This window comes from Natator depressus, chromosome 5 (assembly GCF_965152275.1).
Source record: "Natator depressus isolate rNatDep1 chromosome 5, rNatDep2.hap1, whole genome shotgun sequence".
Classification (NCBI taxonomy): Eukaryota; Metazoa; Chordata; order Testudines; family Cheloniidae; genus Natator; species Natator depressus.
Genome location: NC_134238.1, coordinates 82,617,498 through 82,641,265, shown reverse-complemented (window position 1 = coordinate 82,641,265; position 23,768 = coordinate 82,617,498). Strand labels below are relative to the sequence as shown.

Sequence of the window (23,768 nt, the reverse complement as noted above, 5' to 3'; positions counted from 1 at the left end):
TTGTTTTTTCTCCTTTTCCCATTGATTGGACTGACATGTTTGAACGCTGAAGAATGTTATTTCAAGCTTCTTAGGATGTATTTCAGGTAATGGGAGGAAAGAAAAATGGCAAACTATAAAATAATTAATGGACCGCATTCTGTTAACTTTTCCTCTCTAATCTATGAAATAACAACAACATTCTCTAATGTCAATGCATAAAGATCAAGGCTCAATTACTATATGGAAACAGAGCTTTGACCTTGCTTAGGTAGCTATTAAGCAAAGTTACTGTAAAAGTTTATATCTGCAGTCTGTATTACATTATCTTTTTGCTATATCATCTCACCTCGCACTCCGTGAAAAGTAAAAAAACTACTTACAACATCCCAGTTAATAAGCCTTGAGCATAGCATGACTTACACAACACAAGACGATTTAGCTCGCATTTTAGAACTCCCTGTTTGCAGTGTGTAGACTCCTTGCACTGTGTGTAGGAAATAATATTACTTTGTTAACAATCTGTTGTGAGTTCCAAAAGCAGAAGTAATGCTCGTTTAGCCATTTTGGGGATTTTAAAACACTAATATGTTTCCATCAAGGAATATCAATGAAAAAATAAAACAGAGATTTCGTTATGTTTCCATCAGTGGTAGGAAATATAATGACTCATTTGAAAATAAACTGTGTTTTGCAAATGAAAAGGCTGCAGCTGCCATCAAACAGAGACTGAGATTGTAAACTTTTCAGAAAGAGAGAGAGATATGAATGAGCATAGAGTTTGAAATCTCCCTCCTGTAGGGGACCCAATGCTGAAGCAAACTGGTGCGCAAATGGAGGGAACCTTGCATTGTTACTACCATTCTGCACTGGGACTGTATTAGCAGAGAGCTTCAATCTTCACAGCTGTCAATCCAGTACCTTCCATGAATACCACATGCACAGAAAATTCTTTATACAAATCACTAAAGGGGAAGACAAGAAGGAAATCATTGTCTCATGGCTGCCTTTGGTCCCCTGTCTGTTTGCTGAATCCACTTGTTGTCTCTCATTGTATACTTGAATTGTAAGCTCCCTGGGGCAGAGACTGTCTTTTCATTATGTATGAACAGCACCAAGCAAAATGTGGGCCACATCTTGGGTGTGGCCTCATGGCAATAAAATTAATAACTACTATTAATAACTAATAACTTATCTGTGCTTGTACACAAATGCTAGAAGTCTAAATAATAAGATGGGTGAACTAGAGTGCCTCGTGTTAAAGGATGATATTGATATAATAGGCATCGCAGAAACCTGGTGGAGTGAGGACAATCAATGGGACACAATCATTCCTGGGTACAAAATATACCAGAAGGACAGAACAGATCGTGCGGTGGGGGGAGTGGCATTATATGTGAAAGAAAATGTAGAACCAAATGAAATAAAAAATCTTAAATGAATCCACTTGTTCCATAGAATTTCTGTGGCTAGTAATTCCTTGCTCTAATAAGAATATAACAGTAGGGATCTATTATCGACCACCTGACCAGGACAGTGATAGTGACGATGAAATGCTAAGGGAGATTAGAGAGGCTATCAAAATAAAAAACTCAATATAGTAGGGGATTTCAATTATCCCCATATTGACTGGGTATATGTCACCTCAGGATGAAACGCAGAGACAAAATTTCTCGATACTTTAAATGACTGCTTCTTGGAGCAGTTGGTACAGGAACCCACAAGGGGAGAGGAAACTCTCGATCTAGTCCTGAGTGGAGCGCAGGATCTGGTCCAAGAGGTAACTATAACAGGACCGCTTGGAAATAGTGACCATAATATAATAACATTTAACATTCCTGTGGTGGGAAGAACACCTCAACAGCCCAACACTGTGGCATTTAATTTCAGAAAGGGGAACTATGCAAAAATGAGGAGGTTAGTTAAACAGAAATTAAAAAGTACAGTGACATCCAGACCACACCACACAATCCATTGTCTACAGCCAAGCTCTACGATACAACCACATTTGCTCCAACCCCCCAGACAGAGATAAACACCTACAAGATCTCTATCAAGCGTTCTTACAACTACTATACCCACCTACTGAAGTGAAGAAACAGATTGACAGAGCCAGAAGAGTACCCAGAAGTTACCAACTACAGGACAGGCCCAACAAAGAAAATAACAGAACGCCACTAGCCATCACCTTCAGCCCCCAACTAAAACCTCTCCAACGCATCATCAAGGATCTACAACCTAACCTGAAGGACGACTCATCACCCTCACAGATCTTGGGAGACAGGCCAGTCCTTGCTTACAGACAGCCCCCCAACCTGAAGCAAATACTCACCAGCAACCACACACCACACAACAGAACCACTAACCCAGGAACCTATCCTTGCAACAAAGCCCGTTGCCAACTGTGCCCACATATCTACTCAGGGGACACCATCATAGGGCCTAATCACATCAGCCACAATATCAGAGGCTCGTTCACCTGCACATCTACCAATGTGATATATGTCATCATGTGCCAGCAATGCCCCTCTGCCATGTACATTGGTCAAACTGGACAGTCTCTACGTAAAAGAATAAATGGACACAAATCACACGTCAAGAATTATAACATTAAAAAACCAGTTGGAGAACACTTCAATCTCTTTGGTCACTTGATTACAGACCTAAAAGTGGCAATTCTTCAACAAAAAGACTTCAAAAACAGACTCCAACAGGAGACTGCTGAATTGGAATTAATTTGCAAACTGGATACAATTAACTTAGGCTTGAATAAAGACTGGGAGTGGATGGGTCATTACACAAAGTAAAACTATTTCCCCATGTTTATTCCCCCCTTCTTCCCCCCCCCCCCCGCCGCTGTTCCTCAGACGTTCTTGTCAACTGCTGGAAATGGCCCACCTTGATTATCACTACAAAAGGTCCCCCCCCACCCCCCGCTCGCCTGCTGGTAATAGCTCACCTTACCTGATCACTCTCCTTACAGTGTGTATGGTAACACCCATTGTTTCATGTTCTCTGTGTATATAAATCTCCGCACTGTATTTTCCACTGAATGCATTCCGATGAAGTGAGCTGTAGCTCACGAAAGCTTATGCTCAAATAAATTTGTTAGTCTCTAAGGTGCCACAAGTCCTCCTTTTCTTTTTGCGGATACAGACTAACACAGCTGCTACTCTGAAAAGTGACTAGAGTGAAATCCCTGCAAGCTGCATGGACACTTTTCAAAGACACCATAATAGAGGCTCAACTTAAACGTATACTCCAAATTAAAAAACACAGTAAAAGAGCTAAAAAAGAGTCACCGTGGCTTAACAACCATGTAAAAGAAGCAGTGAGAGATAAAAAGGCATGTTTTAAAAGGTGGAAGTCAAATCCTAGTGAGGTAAATAGAAAGGAGCATAAACACTGCAAAATTAAATGTAAAAATGTAATAAGAAAAGCCAAAAAGAATTTTGAAGAACAGCTAGCCAAAAACTCTAAAGGTAATAACAAAATGTTTTTTAAGTACATCAGAAGCAGGAAGCCTGCTAAACAACCAGTGGGGCCCCGAGACGATCAAGATACAAAAGTAGCACTTAAAGACGATAAAGTCATCGCGGAGAAACTAAATAAATTCTTTGCTTCAGTCTTCATGGCTGAGGATGTTAGGGAGATTCCCAAACCTGAGCTGTCATTTGTAGGTGACAAATCTGAGGAATTGTCACAGATTGAAGTGTCACTAGAGGAGGTTTTGGAATTAATTGAGAAACTTAAGAGTAACAAGTCACCGGGACCAGATGGCATTCACCCAAGATTTCAGAGTAACAGCCGTGTTAGTCTGTATTCGCAAAAAGAAAAGGAGTACTTGTGGCACCTTGGAGACTAACCAATTTATTTGAGCATAAGCTTTCGTGAGCTACAGCTCACTTCATCGGATGCATACTGTGGAAAGTATAGAAGATCTTATTATATACACATAAAGCATGAAAAAAATACCTCCTCCCACCCCACTCTCCTGCTGGTAATAGCTTATCTAAAGTGATCACTCTCCTTACAATGTGTATGATAATCAAGTTGGGCCCAACTTGATTATCATACACATTGTAAGGAGAGTGATCACTTTAGATAAGCTATTACCAGCAGGAGAGTGGGGTGGGAGGAGGTATTTTTTCATGCTTTGTGTGTATATAATAAGATCTTCTATACTTTCCACAGTATGCATCCGATGAAGTGAGCTGTAGCTCACGAAAGCTTATGCTCAAATAAATTGGTTAGTCTCTAAGGTGCCACAAGTACTCCTTTTCTTTATTCACCCAAGAGTTCTGAAAGAACTCAAATGTGAAATTGCGGAACTATTAACTATGGTTTGTAACCTGTCCTTTAAATCAGCTACTGTACCCAATGACTAGAAGATAGTTAATGTAATGCCAATATTTAAGAAGGGCTATAGAGGTGACCCTGGCAATTGCAGTCTAACATCAGTACCAAGCAAATCAGTTGAAACAATAGTAAAGAATAAAATTGTCAGACACATAGAAGAACATAAATTGTTGCGCAAAAGTCAACATGGTTTCTGTAAAGGGAGATCATGTCTTACTAATCTATTAGAGTTCTTTGAGGGGGTCAACAAACACGTGGACAAGGGGGATCCAGTGGACATAGTGTACTTAGATTTCCAGAAAGCCTTTGACAAGGTCCCTCACCAAAGGCTTGTATGTAAATTAAGTTGTTGTGGGATAAGAGGGAAGATCCTTTCATGGATTGAGAACTGGGTAAAAGACAGGGAACAAAGGGTAGGAATAAATGGTAAATTTTCAGAATGGAGAGGTGTAACTAGTGGTGTTCCCCAAGGGTCAGTCCTAGGACCAATCCTATTCAACTTATTCATAAATGATCTGGAGAAAGGGGTAAATAGTGAGGTGGCAAAGTTTGCAGATGATACTAAACTGCTCAAGATAGTTAAGACCAAAGCAGACTGTGAAGAACTTCAAAAAGATCTCACAAAACTAAGTGATTGGGCAACAAAACGGCAAATGAAATTTAATGTGGATAAATGTAAAGTAATGCACATTGGAAAAAATAACCCCACCCATACATACAATATGATGGGGGCTAATTTAGCTACAACTAATCAGGAGAAAGATCTGGGAGTCATCGTGGATAGTTCTCTGAAGATGTCCACGCAGTGTGCAGCGGCAGTCAAAAATGCAAACGGGATGTTAGGAATCATTAAAAAAGGGATAGAGAATAAGACGGAGAATATCTTAGTGCCCTTATATAAACCCATGGTACGCCCACATCTAGAATACTGCATACAGATGTGGTCCCCTCATCTCAAAAAAGATATACTGGCATTAGAAAAGATTCAGAAAAGGGCAACTAAAATGATTAGGGGTTTGGAGCGGGTCCCATATGAGGAGAGATTAAAGAGGCTAGGACTTTTCAGCTTGGAAAAGAGGAGACTAAGGGGGGATATAATAGAGGTCTATAAAATCATGAGTGGTGTGGAGAAAGTGAATAAGGAAAAGTTATTTACTTGTTCCCATAATATAAGAACTAGGGGCCACCAAATGAAATTAATGGGTAGTAGGTTTAAAACAAATAAAAGGAAGTTCTTCTTCACTCAGAGCACAGTCAACCTGTGGAACTCCTTGCCTGAGGAGGTTGTGAAGGCTAGGACTATAACAGGGTTTAAAAGAGAACTGGATAAATTCATGGAGGTTAAGTCCATCAGTGGCTATTAGCCAGGATGGGTAAGGAATGGGAAAGGAATCTCCCTAGCCTCTGTTTGTCAGAGGGTGGAGATGGATGGCAGGAGCGAGATCACTAGATCATTACCTGTTAGGTTTACTCCCTCTGGGGCACCTGGCATTGGCCACTGTCAGCAGACAGGATACTGGGCTGGATGGACCTTTGTCTGACCCAGTATGGCCATTCTTATGTTCTTATGTAATAATAATAATAATTTCCAAAAACTTGATTACTGATATAGATACAGCTGGATTATGCAACTATTTCCCCACCCCCACCCCCCAATCCATCCCTGTGCATAGGATTGAGGCCAATATTAAATTTATTGCAGTATCACAGTCAGCTCTCCTTCACCCATCCTCACAGCCCCCAGCATAGCAGGAACAGGTGGTTGGACCTTTGCAGCAGAGTGAGAAGTTAGAGCACACCAATGATATTCTATTTTACACTAATAGTCAAATTGGCCCACAGATTGCCCAAGAATATGGGGAGATGCCAAGATATGACAAAATCCCCTCTACACTCCTGCCCCACTCCACTCCTGAACCAAGTACAACTCAGGCAAAATTGAGACTCACCCCCAGTTTGAGATGTCCTGAGAGAAAAGAGCTTGAGCTCTGTGTAGTGCTCTCTGTTTAAGGTTGGCTGGAGGAAGGCACTTTAAAAAACTATGCACTTCCACAGACAGGGAGCCAAATCAGCTCCAACTGGAATTTGGCCCACGGAAAGAGATGAGAGATGAGATAACCACATGGAGAAAGATTAGCATAGTTCTGGAAATATGAGAGCAAGAGAGGAAGATGGGAGGAAATAAGCCTTGTATCCCGTGGAGTCATTCATACTTTGTGCAGTCTAATTTGCACCTATGTAAATGATATCATATGGTGCAAGGCAGTGGTGAATGAGACCCTAGGCAACAGGGATGAGTTCTGAAATTCATATAAAGTAAGATGAAATCCAGCAAGCAGAATGGAAAGCCTTGTCCACATTAGGAGCAGAATATTTGTAGAAAAGCCGGGGTCTTGTACATTTTCACTGACCAATGTGAATAAGGATTTTTCTGTGCATTTGGGGATAATTGGTAGCATGATTTGGACAGAAAGGTGCTCAGAGTTCCTCGGAAATCCATGTTAGTCTAACACAGTCCCTGCTCCCAGCAAAGACCAGATAAAGAGGCATAAGATTAGAAACAGGGCAGTGAAGAGAAAAAAGCAATGTTAAAGAGAATCAGCCGTCTTCTAGCTCCAAGAAATCAGTCCAGCTCAGGTGGCTGAATCTTTGCTATCATTTCTTATCTCCTCCTTATTTCATGACATAAAATGCAAAATACTCTGCTTCATTTTAAAAATTCTTCGTGGGCCAGATCCTCAGAGGGTGAAAATCAGCACAGCTGCACAGAAGTCACTGGCGCTATGCCAGTTTACACCAGCTGAGAATCTGGCTCTCTGTTCTAATTTTCCTGAAGACATTGCAAAAGTCCCAAAATGTACCAGAAACACAAATTCCCTGGCTCCTTCCTCCTTTCTTCCATCCCTTCTGGCAACCAACATAAAAAGTGTCAATTAGGAACACAAACCCGAATTTTTTAAAGTTTAACATTAAAGGGGGCCAGGGAACCACACATCCTCTCCCTTTCTCATTCTAACAGATAGGCATTTTGCTGCACCATGAAGAGAGGTTTACTGGACACAAGCCACAGCTCATTCTGGATATTTCCACAAGCCCAGTTAAGCAGAACAGTCCCATCACTGTCAGGTCAGAGAGAACACACAATATTTTACGCAACTATTTTTGTGGTGGAATTGAATGGCCTGGTATCTGGGACATCTGCCGGAAGCAAGACACCCTTTGTGGGAGTCTACACAACTCAGCTGGCCTCACTCTGCCGGTTGCTGAAGCCACAGCCTGGGACTGCTTTACAGGTCTGGTTAAGGGGGGGGGGTGGAAAAAACCAAAACCCAGCTTGTTTAAAGCTGATATCAATCAAGCCCTGTGTTTCCATCTTAGGTGAATCGTGTGCAAAAACAGAGAACCTGAGGCAAAATATATATATATATATATACATACACACACACACACATATATATATATATTCCTATTTTTGTGAAAGGAACAGGTGTGAACCCATGCTTGTGGTACACAATGCTCAGGATCTCACCATCTGCTACTCCTAATTATAGGGGAATGCTGGTTTTATTAGCAGAAATACACACACACACACACACTCACATGCTCTACGTGAGCACAACGGTTCAACTGTCAATTTCAGCCGCTGGTTCCTTCATGGAAACAGGATATAAATATAAACTTCTCTGCCCCTGAAGTATCTTTTGCTTCTTTGACACTTGGATTTTTAGTATCAATTTCAAGATAAATAATTCAGTATTTAGCACCACCTATTACCTTTGATCCAGGCCTTCAGTCCTCTTAGCAACAATGGGAATGTCAGGTATGGCGGGAGGGCAGCGGATTTTAGGGGTAGGGATTATATCAACTCCTCCATCCCGAATTAAATTAAAAACCTCATTGTGGTGCTAACATCATCTCCTAATTGGTAGGAGAAAACACTTGGCATTTTGGGAAAACAGGACCTCTTTTCCACACACAGCCAGTTTATACTCATAACTGCACATGGCTTGAAAGCATAAAAATATATATGAACTGGGGTCAAGATTTATAAATGGGGCCAAATCCTTGCTTTATTCATTGTACGCATTCAAACTTGATGTCAGTGGGACTATTTGTATGAATAAAGGACAGCAGAGGTTAGCCCCAAACTGTGTGGGTACCTATGCATGCATAAACACTATAGAGATTAATGGGAGACATGGACACACGTGGAAGACAGAACAGCTTTAAAAACTTTAATGCTCTAGAATATTTTTTCCCTGAAGAATTTCAGAAATCTCAATACAAAAGAATTGTACTTTATGAATACCTCTGGCTTGTATAATGCATGGCAGACTGGATGATCATAATGGTCCCTTCCAGCCTTAAAAACCTATGGAAGAACCTCTTTAAACTGTATTAATGAAGGGAAGACTCATGCAGGTGACCAAATGTTGTGGTTTACAAACTATATAAACAAATAATCACTAAGTCCTCCGTTCCCTCATTCATCTGCCCACTGAGGATTTGTACAGTATGCAGATTAGTGAGCACTGGAAATGGGGAGGAGTTCCAGTACTTCTGGCCTATTATTAATACCCTGGTCATGTTCCAAGACATTACTGAGTGTCACAGGTGGTGGCTTGGTGCTCTCCCATCTGCATAAGATTAAGCACACTACCTCTTTCCCTGGTACAGCAGCAGAATATCATCAGTTTGGTCTTTGCCAACCTCCAAATCCAAAAACGGATTCTAAATTCTGATTTTGGATTACAAACTACATATTAAATAGTTTTCTTGGATCCGAATTCAGTCTTGTGTATGTGAAGCTGGCAGAGCCCTCTGCTTCATCACATGTGCAAAAAGTGCCAGTGACAGTAAACCCCTGACAGGATGGGCAGTAACATCTAGAATTCCCTTCAGGTTCCACCACATGGGCTAATATCTGTTGCTGCTGGAGGCTCTGAGTCAGCAGGGCTTATCTTGGCAATATACTCAGCCCCTCCAATCCTCACAGCTGGCACAGCAGGGGCAGGGATGAGCGGCTCAGATGGCATCAGCAAAAGAGCTCTTCAAGCATTGCCCAGCTCTACCAACAAGCCAGCTAGGGCAAACACACAGGCAGCCCTGGAAAGATCAGTGCCTGGCTTGTGGGCATTCCGGGTGGGATTTTCAAAAGTGACGGCCTAACTCTGCTGTCAGCGAATTCAATGGTAAAACTCCATTAACAGCAGACTTAGGCCAACCCTGAACACTTTTGAAAATCCCATTCTGAAGTGATAAAACGATGAAGGTACTAGAATAAAGTGCTACCCACCTAACTACTTGGAAAACATTTGGTAGGTTTAATCCCTCCACATGACATTCCAATGCTGCAATTCCTGTGCAGTGCATCACTCTCAGATGTACCATTTTTGGGAGACGTCTGCATGGTATTTCCATGGAATGACAGGAATCAGCATGGTCCACCTAATGATGTGGCAGGCAGGAGTGGAAACAAAAACAATCAGTCTGGCCATCAGGCCTTCAAACATAGCTATACTCAGGGGCAAGCTCATTTTATTCTGAGTACATTCAGTTTGTCCCTCATTCCACTTAAATACATGTACAAAGGCCAAGGGGCAGATTCTCTGCTGGGGTAGACTGTTAAAGCTCCACTTTTTCAGTGGAGACAATTTTGGCCCCAAGTACCTCCATGCCGGGTTTCTTTATTCTTTTATACAAATATGTTTAAACAAAAGTCAGATTAAATCTTTGAAAAAAACCCTCTCTCGCCACATTGGTCTCCTCTGGAGAGAGACTTCAGTGGATGATTTCACAAGGATTTTATGGCTATGTGAACAGGCCACAGCAATTCTCTATAATGTGTCTTCAGCTAAGCGTGATATCAGTCAGTACCATACTTCCTATGAGGATACAGGATGATTACATTTTTAGATACTATGAGTGAAAAACACTGCTCTAAAAATAGGTCAGTCCAGGTTTTTAAATAAAAAATTATTGTGATTTGATACAATTGGAACAAAAATATTGTGATGCAGATAGATTTAGCCACAGGAATGGGAATTAGCAACAAAATCCTCAGCAACTCACACAGATGCTGTTGAACTCTTACCTACAAAACAATGGAACAGTAATATAATGTACATATATAGCATGTCTATTGCCAGCGTTCTAGTCACCTTACTTAAAAACTCAGCCTTAAAAGACTTCAGATCATTACAGACATGGAAAATCATATCCAAATATAAAACTAAATCACAACACCTGAAAATCACTTATTACTTAAAAAATAACCTAGCAAAATGATTTTAAGACTCTCTTTGAAAAGTTAAAGGGCCAGCTCCTCAGGTATATGCACTGACATGATGATGCACAAAAATGTGCCGGCAGGCAGGGGCAGTAATAGATGTAATCTCTGCATCTGTGGATTTGGGATGGCTGGGCAGCAGAAATATCTAAGAGCCATACAGACCCTGTATGCCCCTATATAGTGCTGATATAAACGGAGGCTTCTGAAGCAATGAGGTCTGAATCAGACTGACCTCTCTGTCATGAGCATTTATGCTATTGCTTCAATGCAGGGGCACCCTGCCATCATCCCCTGCTGGTTCCATCACAGATCTCCCACTGAGGCCCACTGAAGGAATTCTTCCCATACCTCCTATCTCCACTGGCAGAGTGAAAAAAGGAGGCCTGAGAAAAGTGGCCCTGACACATTTACTATCGGGCCTATTCTGTAAATACTTGTGCGTCTGCATGACTTTGCTATTTTGAGCAGGCTCATTGAAGTTAACAGGTCTGCTCACGTGAGCAACCTTCTGTCTGTGCTTAATTGTGTGCAAGATCAGTTATATTTTTCTTGCTTGTAAATGGAATAAGTCAGTCACCTGCAGTGCACAATATTTCCCATGAACTGAAGGGTAGAAGTGTAAAACTACAGAAATGCTGCAACTGCAGCAACCATTCCAGCCATGTACACAAAGACAGATTTCCTGGTGCTTCCTTCAAACTCTTCCCCCTCCTGCAAGCTGTCCTCCTCCCTCCAAATTCCATGCAAGTTGCTAGACTCTGGAAACACAAATACTTTATCCAGAGGAACAAGGCTGCACTGAAGTGAATAAGCCTTTCACCGGCATGACATGCCGCTCCCAAATCCCAGCCAACTGTCTCAGATGTCAGCATAATGTACTGCTGCCATGTTACTTTGCAAACTACAGTGACCTTGTGTTAAATTACCTTTCATTTGCTATTGGGGTTATCAGACATTTTCCAAATGTAATCAGTGCTCTCTTCAAAAGAGTGAAATTAATTAGGCTCACTATTAATGTAAGAAGTTTTCTAATTAACCTACCGTGTTGCATGATAAAACACTTTCCACATTCAATTCCTGCCACCTTTGCTCAATAGGACACAGACAGCATTTTAAACTGTTACAGTAGGGTAAAGACATCAAATGGCTCATTATAAAAATGACAGCTGAATTGGAGATCTCTGCCTAATAGCATTAGCCACACCACTCAGAACAACAACTACATGAAGGAACAGCATAAAGTCTGGCCCAGGAAAATATTTCTTTTTAAATAATGTTGCCTGTTTACTGAGCAGAGGCAGAATTTGAGGGTTTCAAGATCAGTTTCCTGTTTGGAAGAGAAATCAGTGATGTGGCGTCACGTGTTTTCTTAGTGTCATTCGTTAATTTACAAAAGTGCACAAATCCTGTGCCCTGGAACGGGGTGATAACAGATGGCAAATGGGAAATTCCCTTCTACACTACAGACTTATATTGGTATAACTAAGTCACTCAGGGATGTGAAAAATATACCCCCCTAAGCCATGTAGTTATCCACTAATGCCCAGTGTAGACAGTGCTATGTTGACGGGAGCGCTTCTCCCATAGACATGGGTACCATCTCTTGGGGAAGTAGATTAACTACACTGAATGTGCTGCTGTAATGTTGTTCGTGAAGACAAGCCCTTTGGCAAGGCACCTCTGCCCTGTCCCCTGAAGCAGTTATCTTGCACCTCTGTCTCTGCCTTCCACAAGGCCCACTACTTAACACACAGTGTCCTCTTTCTTATTCAGTCCCCTGAGTTTTACACAAGGGAAACCCTTAGGGCTGATCTATACTGACAAGTTATATCAGCATAGCTGTGTCTCTGAGGAGTATGAAAAACCCACACCCTTGGGGGGCATAGTTAAACCAACCTAAATCCCCATGTAGACAGCAGTAGGTCAACAGAAGAATTTTTCTGTTGACCTAGCTACAGCCTGTTGGCGTAGGTAGTGTCTACACTGAAGCACTATAGTGATGCAGCAGTGCCGTTGTAGCGTTTTAACTGTAGACATACCCGTAGTCTTAGTCCAAGGTTACTCATGAAGATAACATAGTCTGGAAAGGTCAACCTGGACATATATCCTCCCTTAATGAAGCTGCTGTACAACCAAAGGAATCTCAGAGCTTCAGCTGCCATACAAAGGAGAGTGATTTACCCTAAATAATATCCTTAACAACTCTGGATGTGGCTACTGCATAGGGTCTTTAATTATGTCTATGGGGAGTTCAACACTTAATACTTATACATCAATGATCCCAATGGTTTAAACCATAAGCACTTTTTGCCATAACAGTAATTCGGAAGTACAGTTGGTTTCAAAACAATTGAGAAAATAAGTTTCTTCCTTATTGTTATGTAGAGAACAAGAGAAACAAGGCTAATTTGGGCACATTTTTAATGATATTTTTGATACTTTACCACAGATGTTTGTAACATTAAAAAAAGATCAGACAATTTTGCTCTCAGTTACACCAATGCAAATCCAAAGCAATTTAGCTGAAGTCTGGATTTATATCAGTGCTGATGAGGGTAGACATTTTCCCTTTACTTCTGATTTTTTAAAATTTTGTTTTGCAAAAATCTGTGGCTGGAAACTGTACCAGAAATTATATTACCTGCCTACTAAGTAATCTTAAAAAATAAAATCAGTAACCTATGTGGTTGAAGTTTAATGGTATTATGCACTGAAGCAGCTGTTACATCAAACCACTGGAAATTTATTGGAAGTCTTTGTCCCCTTCCATGGGTCCTGCGTGGTTTGTCTGCGGTCAGCCTTAGTAACTTAGACTTCAGTAGTTGCACAGGGGCTTCAGGGCTGTTTGTATGAGAAGATTATCCCTTGTGATAGGAGGATTCTAGCATATACTACAGTGTATCGTCTTTCAGCTCTGTTGAGGAAGGGATTACGGGTGCACTTTGTTCAGAATGTTTTTGGGTCAGCAAATCCTTTAAAAAAAATGTACCTGCGGGGGGGGGGGGGGCGGAGAGGAATAATGCTAAAGAACTGACCATTTTTACAGTGCCTTGCTAGACTCCTCTGTGCACATGCATACCAGTTACTTTTTTCCACCCATCTATTTGCAGCAGTAGACAAAACAGAGCTCACCTCATGTGAACCATACATCACCTCAACAAAGCATTTCAGGCTAGCACTGCGGTCCGCATGTGGTTATTTCAATTTAGAATTCCTCCTCTCTATTATTTACAAATTCTTTTTCTCATTAAATCTTCCGTTTGTGGCTCTGCTCACCCTTTATTACAAACAAAAGAAACAGCTAGTTCTCCTTCCTGCTGTGGTATTTGTAACTGACGACAATTAACGCCTTTTTGGAACGTACTTTGTTCATATCCAAAACTGTAAATACCACGCGGAATGAAGAAGAAACAGGTTTTGCTTTTCATGCTGCTTTAGGGCCTATTTGAGTTCACATTTTGTGGTCAGAAAGGAATCAGAAAGTAGGAAGATTACCCAGCTAATATTGATATAGACAGCCTAAGCCTTCCCGGTGGCCAAAGTGAACAGTTCATTCTTAAATTGGAAGATTGAATAGAAAGAAACATTTGAAATAGAAATGAATATTTTCATCCCCTTTCTAAAGCAATGTTCTTTTGAAAATGAGATTAACCAATGAATAAGTAATGTACTAAAAACAACTTCTTACATACCTATGGAATCAATGTGATATAATATATGGGACACCTCATGAGGAGTCAGAAAACCTGGGTTATATACCTTGCTGTGCTATTGGCTTGGTGTGTAACCTTGGGCAAAATATCTCACCGTTGTTCCTCAGTTTCCCCATCTATAAAATAGGGACCATAATGGTTACCCACTTTTGTCAAGTGCTTTAAGATCTCTGGATGAAAAGAACTGTATGAGGGTTAAGCATTATTTTAGATATATCACTTTAGTGTTCGAGTTTTAGCTGAACAGTCCAATCCTACACATAGCTTTGCCAATGTAGTTCAGCCTTAACCTCTGTAATACTCCTTCAGCTTCTTTCCTGAGTAGACTGCCAGTCCCAAACCTAGTTTCTGTGCATTAATGTCAGAAGTCAGGTTTTATGCAGGCTCAATATTTCCCTGAAAACCAAACATGGTCAAAACTGGAGTCTCTAGCACAACTGTAGGTGCAATGTTTTTCACTAAACTGCATCTGTCACTATTTGTAAGGCTAGAATGTTGGAAGGAACAGTAAAGATAGTTTGCACAGGTTTACATGTTACTGCATGAACTCCCATTTTTACTTCATGTGTTACCGATATAAATGAAGTGATGTGTGTGTGTGTGTGCATATTATCCCATATGATATGACTAAAGCCATTAGTGTGTCCTCAAGAAAATTATATATTCTGCTATATATTGACTTAGCTGAGTTATGTTGCAGAGCAAAAAGATCCCAGGACTGAAATTAATCCTTTTCATTAGTTAGGATATGTATTGTGAGTGGTTCAACTACACATTCCTGGTTTCTGACCTACGAATTGGATGAGAATTGTATTTAATCCTTGACGCAGGAAACCACTTTAATTGATATTACAGTAAATAAATTGTTCTAAAACCTGACTATGTAGGGTGTGGCACTGATCTTTCTGACAGAGAACAGCTACAATAAGCATGTGACTTTGCAATTTCTAACAGACATTGAGTTATCTGCTTTTCAGGGATTTTATGATAGTCACTCAGCTTCCTTTGAGGACCATTGAAATTCAGCATGCACTCATTCTTGGCTAAAGCTCTGCATATAGGTTACACACATTAATGTGAATCACTTGAAGAGCTAGGATGGAATGCAAACTGGATGGAGGAGGAAAATGAATTCCCAGAGATAGAGGGTTTCTAGGGCAGTGGTTCCCAAACTTTTTTCTCAGGCAACCCACCAACTGCAGAGTGTCTTTTTTTGTGATCCACCATTACATATATGCACCCTCCACTCCAACACCATAACCCTAATCCCGTCCAGTGCAGAGGCCAGGTTCTGAGGGGGATGGGCCTTGGAGAGCAATCCCACCCTACACTTACTCTGCAACAGCATCTCCTGTCCTGCAGGGCTGGGCCCTTCTCCCCACTCCAGGCATTGCAACCCTGATGCAAGGGTTCACAGCATCACTCAGGTCAGGCCCAGCCACCCCTCTGTCATGATGGAGGGGGGCCAGGCTGAATTTAACTGAGTTGCATGGTGACCTGGCGCATGGGGTTCAATGCTACTCACTCAGATCTGGTGGAAAGGCAGCCATGCCAAACCTGAGTGACACTGCGACTCTGCACACCAGGTCACAACATTCGGAACAGGAAGGATGGGACATGCCACTGCAGGGTGGCTGCATGGCAGACTTCCTCTCTACTCCCACCCCACCCTGCCTGGAGCATCCCCTCTGCACTGGGCCAGGAGAATTGTATGTATGCTAGGCCAGGGCTCAGATTCATCAGGCCCTGGATGTGGCAACCTATCTAGAACCTTCCTGTGACCCATTGATAGGTTGGGACCCACCATTTGGTAAACAGCTGTTCTAGGGTCTTCAAATAAAAAACAGCACTTGAAGGCAAAAGAGAAGGTCCTTAATATACCACCTCAGAGAACTGTCAGTGTCTGCATCATGAGGTCGGTAGACTGGTGGAATGAACAACACTTAAGGGATGGTTCAGAACAGGATGGCCTTACTTTTATCTGGGTGCATGCTTCTAGTAATTACCCACAATGTGAGTCAGAGGCAAACAGAAGATTAATATGTGAAGCATTTCCCTTTACTATCATACCTGCATACAAAAGATAGAAAAAAATTAGTCCTGATCCTCCTTGGACTAAAACACATTTGATTTCTTCACAATCACATAAACCCCTAGAATTGTAATGGTCTCTGTGGCAGAAAGCCCAGAGAGCTAATCTTCAACATCCCACACAACAAGAGTGTCGGGAGTAAGGTATATACCCAACAGGGAGAAACACTGCGAGTGTGAGAAAAAGACTAAGAGCTACAGTATTTGTAGAAAGGCACCACTCAAATTACTGATGTAAATTAAGGGAGCAATTGCAACATATAAAAATAAATATGCATACAAATTAGCACTATACAACTTAATTTATACCAGTGATGCTTTCAATAACTAAATATTTAGTGCTAGATTCTGCCACCCTTACACACATTGAGGAGTATCTTGCTGCATGAGTAGGGACATTAGTAATGAGCTATGGAATTAGGTCACTGGTTCAGATTTGATCCAGAGTGCTAGGGAGCCATCGTGAAAATGATCTGGGGCCAATTTGAACTTGTGACCTATGATGGCTTCTCTTAGACATTCCGAATGCACCCTAATGCATATTAGTATCTAGGCATCAAAATCGAAAACTGGAGGTGAAATTCTGGCCCACTGAAATCTGTGGGAGTTTTGTGTAGCCAGGATTTCACCCCAGGGGTAGGAGGACGGGGGAGAAGGATCCACACTTTTAACATGGAAAAACAGCATCGCGTGTCCCATAACCTCAGCCGTGCAGAACACAACGCCATCCACAGCCTCAGGAACAACTCTGACATCATAATCAAAAAGGCTGACAAAGGAGGTGCTGTTGTCATCCTGAATAGGTCGGAATATGAACGAGAGGCTGCTAGGCAGCTCTCTAACTCCACATTCTACAGGCCATTACCCTCTGATCCCACTGAGGGTTACCAAAAGAAATTACACCATCGGCTCAAGAAACTCCCTGAAAAAGCACAAGAACAAATTTGCACAGACACACCCCTAGAACCCCGACCAGGGGTATTCTATCTGCTACCCAAGATCCATAAACCTGGAAATCCTGGAAACCCCATCATCTTAGGCATTGGCATCCTGACATCAGGATTGTCTGGCTATGTAGACTCCCTCCTCAGGCCCTATGCTACCAGCACTACCAGCTATCTTCGAGACACCACTGACTTCCTGAGGAAACTACAATCCATTGGTGATCTTCCACAAAACACCATCCTGGCCACTATGGATGTAGAAGTCCTCTACACCAACATTCCACACAAAGATGGACTACACGCCATCAGGAACAGTATCCCCGATAATGTCATGGCAAACCTGGTGGCTGAACTTTGTGACTTTGTCCTCACCCACAATTATTTCACATTTGGGAGCAATGTATATCTTCAAGTCAGTGGCACTGCTATGGTACCCGCATGGCACCACAGTATGCCAACAGGCTTGAATAAAGACTGGGAGTGGATGGGTCATTACACAAATTAAAAACTATTTCCCCAGGCTAATTTTTCCCCCTACTGTTACTCACACCTTCTTGTCAACTGTTTGAAATGGGCCATCCTGATTATCACTACAAAAGTTTTTTTTCTCCTGCTGCTAATAGCCCACCTTAATTGATTTGTCTCGTTAGAGTTGGTATGGCAACCCCCATCTTTTCATGTTCTCTGTATAGATATAGATATATCTTCCTACTGTACTTTCCACTCCATGCATCTGATGAAGTTGGGTTTAGCCCACGAAAGCTTATGACCAGATAAATTTGTTAGTCTCGAAGGTGCCACTAGTACTCCTCGTTCTTTTTGCTGATACAGACTAACACAGCTACCACTCTGAAACTTTTAACATGTGTAGTCTATTACTCCTCCCTCAATACAACCACAAGTTGCTCCTTCATAGCACCCATTTCTATGGCTTTTCTATATAAAGTACAATGCTGCTCCTAATCACAAGAACACATGCTGGAAAAGAGATGGGGATGGGGTTTTAAATGGGCGTCTGAGGAGAGACAGAATTAAGTATGATCCTCAGCATGAAAGCAAGGTGCTTAGCTACATGTACCCTTTGGCCTTTGTCCTCCTACCAGTCAGGGAAAACTTAGCAGTTACACGGTCATTTATCCAGGGCTGGGTTGCCCTGATCTCTCTGCCTTGCTCATCCCATTTCCTCACATGTACATGTGCAACACTGGTGTTATGCAAGAACACACCCATAGTGCATGTGGATACACTCACACTTACTACTTTGATTAGCTACACTGTTCAAAAAGCCCTCTGCTTTCCCAAATATTATACATAAATTAAATATTCAGATCCCTTAAAAAGCAATTACATTTTACTGTCAAGTAATTTGCAAATCCAAACAGCAAATGTACAAAAAATAATTAGCATAGTAAGAAATCAGTTATTTCTAAGCTCATAAGCCCTTTTAATTAAAATCACAATATTTTTAATTGCCAAAGGGGATATTTTGTTTATAATAGAGAACATTTCTAAGTTTTAATTTAAGATTCACTCTAATATTGCGATAATTGAGAATTTCTCTCCAGGGGGCAACAGTATCCATCAAACAAAATAATGGGCTCCCCATCTCCACCACAGGATTATCATGCATGGAAACATACCTTCCTGGAATACAGGCAAGGAAAATTAACCTGCATCAGCTCTGACAAGTCTCCTGAGAACACACACTGAGAGAAACATTGCCATTCATTTTGAAAGGAGAATTATTTAAATAATCTATTTAAAATAATTGTACTCATACAAACAATACATCACTTCTAGTCTAGTATATACAATTGCTGCACATTGTAAACCTTTAGATATATCAGGGTTTTATAATCTAATAAATATCTTAAAATTGTACCTTGTTCATGGCTAAATGTACTACAAACTCATCCAGCAATATCTAAATGATTTAAGAATACTACTTAATTGGGGGAATGGATGACTCAAAGTCATGGCAATGGGTATAGAGCCTTCCACAACTAGCTTGCCAGTATGAAGTTGTCCAGATGTAAAACTATAGAATGTGCATACATGATGTAGGCATTTTTGAAAATAGGACTTGTTTAGTGACCTTGGGGAAATGAGTTTTGGTCTTGATCCAGTTATGAATGGATAAATGTCCTCACTTTTGCCACAGTGGAAAATCTTATAAGAGAAGCTAGTTATTATTAATTATTATTATGAAATATTTGTATTACAATTATACCCAGGGGCCTCAGCCAGGATCAGGGTCCCATTTCCCTAAAATCTAAAAAGACAAATGACACAAGAAAGGGTTAGAAATACTATCAAATATATACAATTTCACATAGATATACATTTGGAATTTTTAAAAAATCTTATGATAGTTAAGATAAAGTGCCAACTATCCTTCATTAGCCCCACAGTCTACCCATCATTAACTGGCTGTTGTTTTGTTTAACATGCAGCAAGTCAGGTGTGGATTCTGAGGAGAGATTTGAGATTAAGGATGGTAGCTGAAGCTATGTACGTGGATGAGATCAAACAGGGTACAAAGGAAGGAGAAGAGGAGTTAAGGATGGCAACCTCTGGAATTGCCAGGAGAAAGGAAGAGAGGAGAAGAAACAGTCTGTGAGGTAGAAGCAGGGGCGTAGCCATGAGAGGGATTGGGAGGGCCATGGCCCACCCACTTATCATCCATGCCCAGCACCCCAGCCCCAGATCTACTCTGGCCCCAGCACTTGCCCCAGTCTACCCAACTGCCAGGCGCTCCTGCTGGGGAGTGGGGTTGGGATACGGAGGCTTTCACCCCGCCTGCCCGGCGCTCCTGACAGGGAGTGGGGTTGAGGTGAAGGGGCTTGCCACGCTCCACCTGCCCAGTGCTCCAGTCGGGAAGTGGGATTGGGGTGTGGGGGCTTGCTCCGCTCCGCCTGCCTGGCACTCCTTCTGGGGCTGGGCAGACAGAGAAGGGCAAGCCCCCATGCCCTAACCGCATGCCCCGGCTGGAGCGCCAGGTGGGCAGGCGGAGTGGGTCAAGCCCCCATGCCCTGACCCCACTTCCAGGCTGGAGCACCGGTGGGGCAGGTGGAGTGGAGCAAGCCCCCATGGGAGCGCCAGGCAGGCAGAGCGAGAGAAGGTGCAGGAGTGCCAATTTTTTCTGGGGCCGTAGGTTAGCCCAGTGGCTAATTCACCACTGGGAGGAGGGTGAGTGAGTGGACAGATGGTGGCGGTAGAGGAGATCTTCAAAAAAGGTAGGCCTGCCACCTGGGGGAGCCAGGGCGGCTGTGGTGCAGTGGGATCTGGAAGGGAGCCGAGAGCCATGCATGGTGGAGAGCAGCTAGGTACGTGCCTGGGACCGGGAGGAGGCTCTGGCCAGAGGGTCCATCCATCGCCCCCACAAGGCTGGCTGCAGGGGATGGGGGAGGCCAGCCCCCTGTCCTTCCTTCCCTCCTGTAATTGCCCACCCACCTGAGGTCGGGGCCCAACCAAATATCCCATGCTGGCTACACCACTGGATAGAAGAAGATCCAAGAGAGGATGCAGTCATAGAAGCCAAGGATTAAATCTTCTCAGAAACTTAACTGTGCTCTTCTCTGTAAATGTGGTCCGTGCAGAACCAGACTGAGGCACATTAGAATCAAAACCATATTGGCCACTTATTCTGTGAAATGTTCTACTCTGCTAAATCATGCCTGATTATCTTTATTCCAGTTCATTTAATTGTTGACAGGTTAAGTTCCCTGGATCCAGAGATGATAAATAGACTGGCCAAGTTTTCATAAAAAGAAGAATTTGGGAATCAAATATTAAAAAACTGGCTTGTAGCATTTCTGAACTTCTATACCCTAAGATTAAAACAGTCTTTGAAACCTATTTAAATTAGATGATTAAGAAACAAGGTAAAGTCACAGTCAGCAACTGATTGCCATATTTAGGAATACAACTCAGTAGAATTTTGGAAAGGATAATGGAAACAAATAAATCATCTGAAACTGTATGGATTAAGAAATACATATTTGGGATTAGCTAAAAGCTTTGAGGTAGCTTTTTCGCACCAATTTAAACTACTTGAGTTGGAAGAGGAGAATATAATTTGCTATAAACAACAGGGATTGACTTAGCTCTGTCCTGTTCTGCAGTGCATGCCTGCATATATCACACATCAGTTGTCATAACAGCATGAATTCTTCTTGCCTCAAAGTGGACCGTTAATGTGGGTTTTCCACCTGATGTTCATCAAAACAACATGCCCAATCAACTTTGCAGCTTGTTTAAGTGATTCTCTGCTGAATCTATAACAGTGGAAGATTTGTTGAAAGTTCAGAGCCCTGTCTCCTCCAGAGCTGTCCAGTTATATCATTGTTTATAAATTCTTATTCTTATTTATTATTAACAGGATTTAATCCTGATTACTCAGACTTCCTTATTCAATAATAATATGATTGTTTCATCTGATAATAAAAAATTTCTTACCTGATCATTTCCTTCTGGGTGTGTCTCCTTCATAGAATCAGGAAGCATCTGAAATCTGTTTCTTAGCAACCTTCTTCAGTAGGCTATACCTCTTTCTTCAGCTCCCTGGTGAGTGCTTCCAAAGCTGTACTGGTGAGTTCTTCAGACACAGCTGTTCATTATTGTCCATCTTTTTGGACAGAAACAATGGGAACATGTCAGGTTTTCACAGCCTTAGATATATATTCTTAAATATATTAAAACTTGTGACATCATTAAAATGATAAATCGTAGAAGATGACACAAAATTTGTTGAGGAATTTATGGATTGTGTCTGAAAGTCAAATGCATCCTAAGTACAGAATACTGGATGATACTGACAACGACTTATGGGCTGCAGTTTTGCTACAGATTAATGATGGTGATGGGCAAACCTCAGAAGTTTTTGAAGGTTTACTTTGGTAAAAGGTTCTCAAAGTGTAGTTAGTTCTCTGAACCTACAGGGACCCCTCTCACTGGGATGCACAAAGTTAACACACTGCCCTATCGAATCACTCATGCATGTTGATGCAATTGTTTTCAGATATCTGCTGATCAGCTCCATGCATCAATTAAAAATGTGTTGTATATGTGCAAATAATGTATGTGTTTTACATATTGCATGAATTATATCAAGAAACTGGCCCCTTTCAAATGCTACAGTTCACACACAAAGAAAACATATGACACTGTATCACAAATATGAAACATACCTGTCCTTTCCACATAGTTCTGGAACACTACAATAGTTCATACCTCGCACCATGAACACCTCTCTGGTCTCCAGCTCTCGCCTAAATTTAAAGATGAGTAGCACCGTGTTTTAAAAGTAAGCATTTTACAAAACACTAAATATTAGTAAAGCTGACTCATTTAGTGAATTTATAGCAGGGCAGGAAACCAGTCTGAACTGAACAAAGGACTTTCCACAGGAAATTTATGCTAGTAAAGGTCCATTCACTCATTACCTCCTATAAAAAGGCTTTAAAATAGACAATAGGCTGCTCATTAAACAGACCAAGTGTGCATTTGATTGGTTGTGTAGTCATTGAAATGCACTGCACTCACTCTGTTCCCTGGCACTTCTCCCCATTAAGCGGGTGTGCTATTTACCAGCTGATCAGTTCATCTAGATATAACTATATTCCACTAGAAATGTCAAAATTCTGCATACATCTTTCAACACACTTTGTTAACTAACACGTTTACACCCCCTCTGTGTAGTTACACCACCCAGAATGCTCAAAAGTAGTTTTTTAGGCCCTCATCCCAGTCTAACTCCAAGTTTTCATAGATTCCAAGGCCAAAAGGGACCACTGGGATCCTCTAGTCTGATCTCCTGTGTTACACAGGCCATAGAACCTCCCACAAAAAACTTGTCAGACATATCTTTTGGTTTTGCTGTTCCAGTGGAACAAGGAGGACTTAAAGGGACACCTGGAATTCCTCTGCCACAGGAGAATCCCCCAGGTAAAGCTTGTTCTGTGCCCCCACTCCTCAGCAACTCTGTGTAGTGTGGATGTTGGGGCAGGCAGAGACATGGGTTTGTGTGGCTGGAATGCACTATACTTTGGCAGTCCTGAATGGCTGAAATGGCTCCTAAGGGGCTGTTACAAATCAGAGTAACTTAAAGCAGCCCAGTGTTAGAGGCTGCCCCCAAGGTTGGGGACAGAAAAGTCCCAGTAGAGTTTTAGAGCACCTGAGGATTCAGTTCTTAGCGTCATCTGATTTTCAGCGAGTGGTAAAGATTAGAGATATATTGATGTAAAATCTTCCTACTTCTAATAGCACTTCTGTACTTTGCCTTAATAGAAAACACACATATCTGTGGGAAGCATTTAACCTGTGTGTGGCTTGGGGAGAAGCAAACATGAAAAACCTGTCCTTTCTAATCAGGTAGCACAGCTGGAAACA

General features: G+C 41.7%; 1 protein-coding gene across 3 annotated transcripts in view; it reads right to left on the bottom strand.

Moving 5' to 3' along the window:
• Window positions 1-22,987, bottom strand: part of LOC141987609 (tubulin polymerization-promoting protein family member 2-like) — a 34,106-nt gene extending 11,119 nt beyond the window's left edge. The window contains exons 1-4 of one of the 3 annotated variants that reach the window (XM_074953092.1): window positions 22,923-22,987; window positions 22,568-22,648; window positions 21,837-22,005; window positions 9,635-9,786 (exon numbers count right to left, since the gene is read on the bottom strand). In XM_074953092.1, coding sequence (XP_074809193.1) covers window positions 9,635-9,786; window positions 21,837-21,884 — 200 coding nt within the window. In that variant the 5' untranslated portion in view covers window positions 21,885-22,005; window positions 22,568-22,648; window positions 22,923-22,987. Of the gene's footprint in view, window positions 1-9,634; window positions 9,787-21,836; window positions 22,006-22,567; window positions 22,778-22,922 lie in introns of those variants that run through there. The other 2 variants (XM_074953090.1, XM_074953093.1) reach the window with 2 other exon arrangements.
• Window positions 22,988-23,768: the final 781 nt, after the last annotated feature.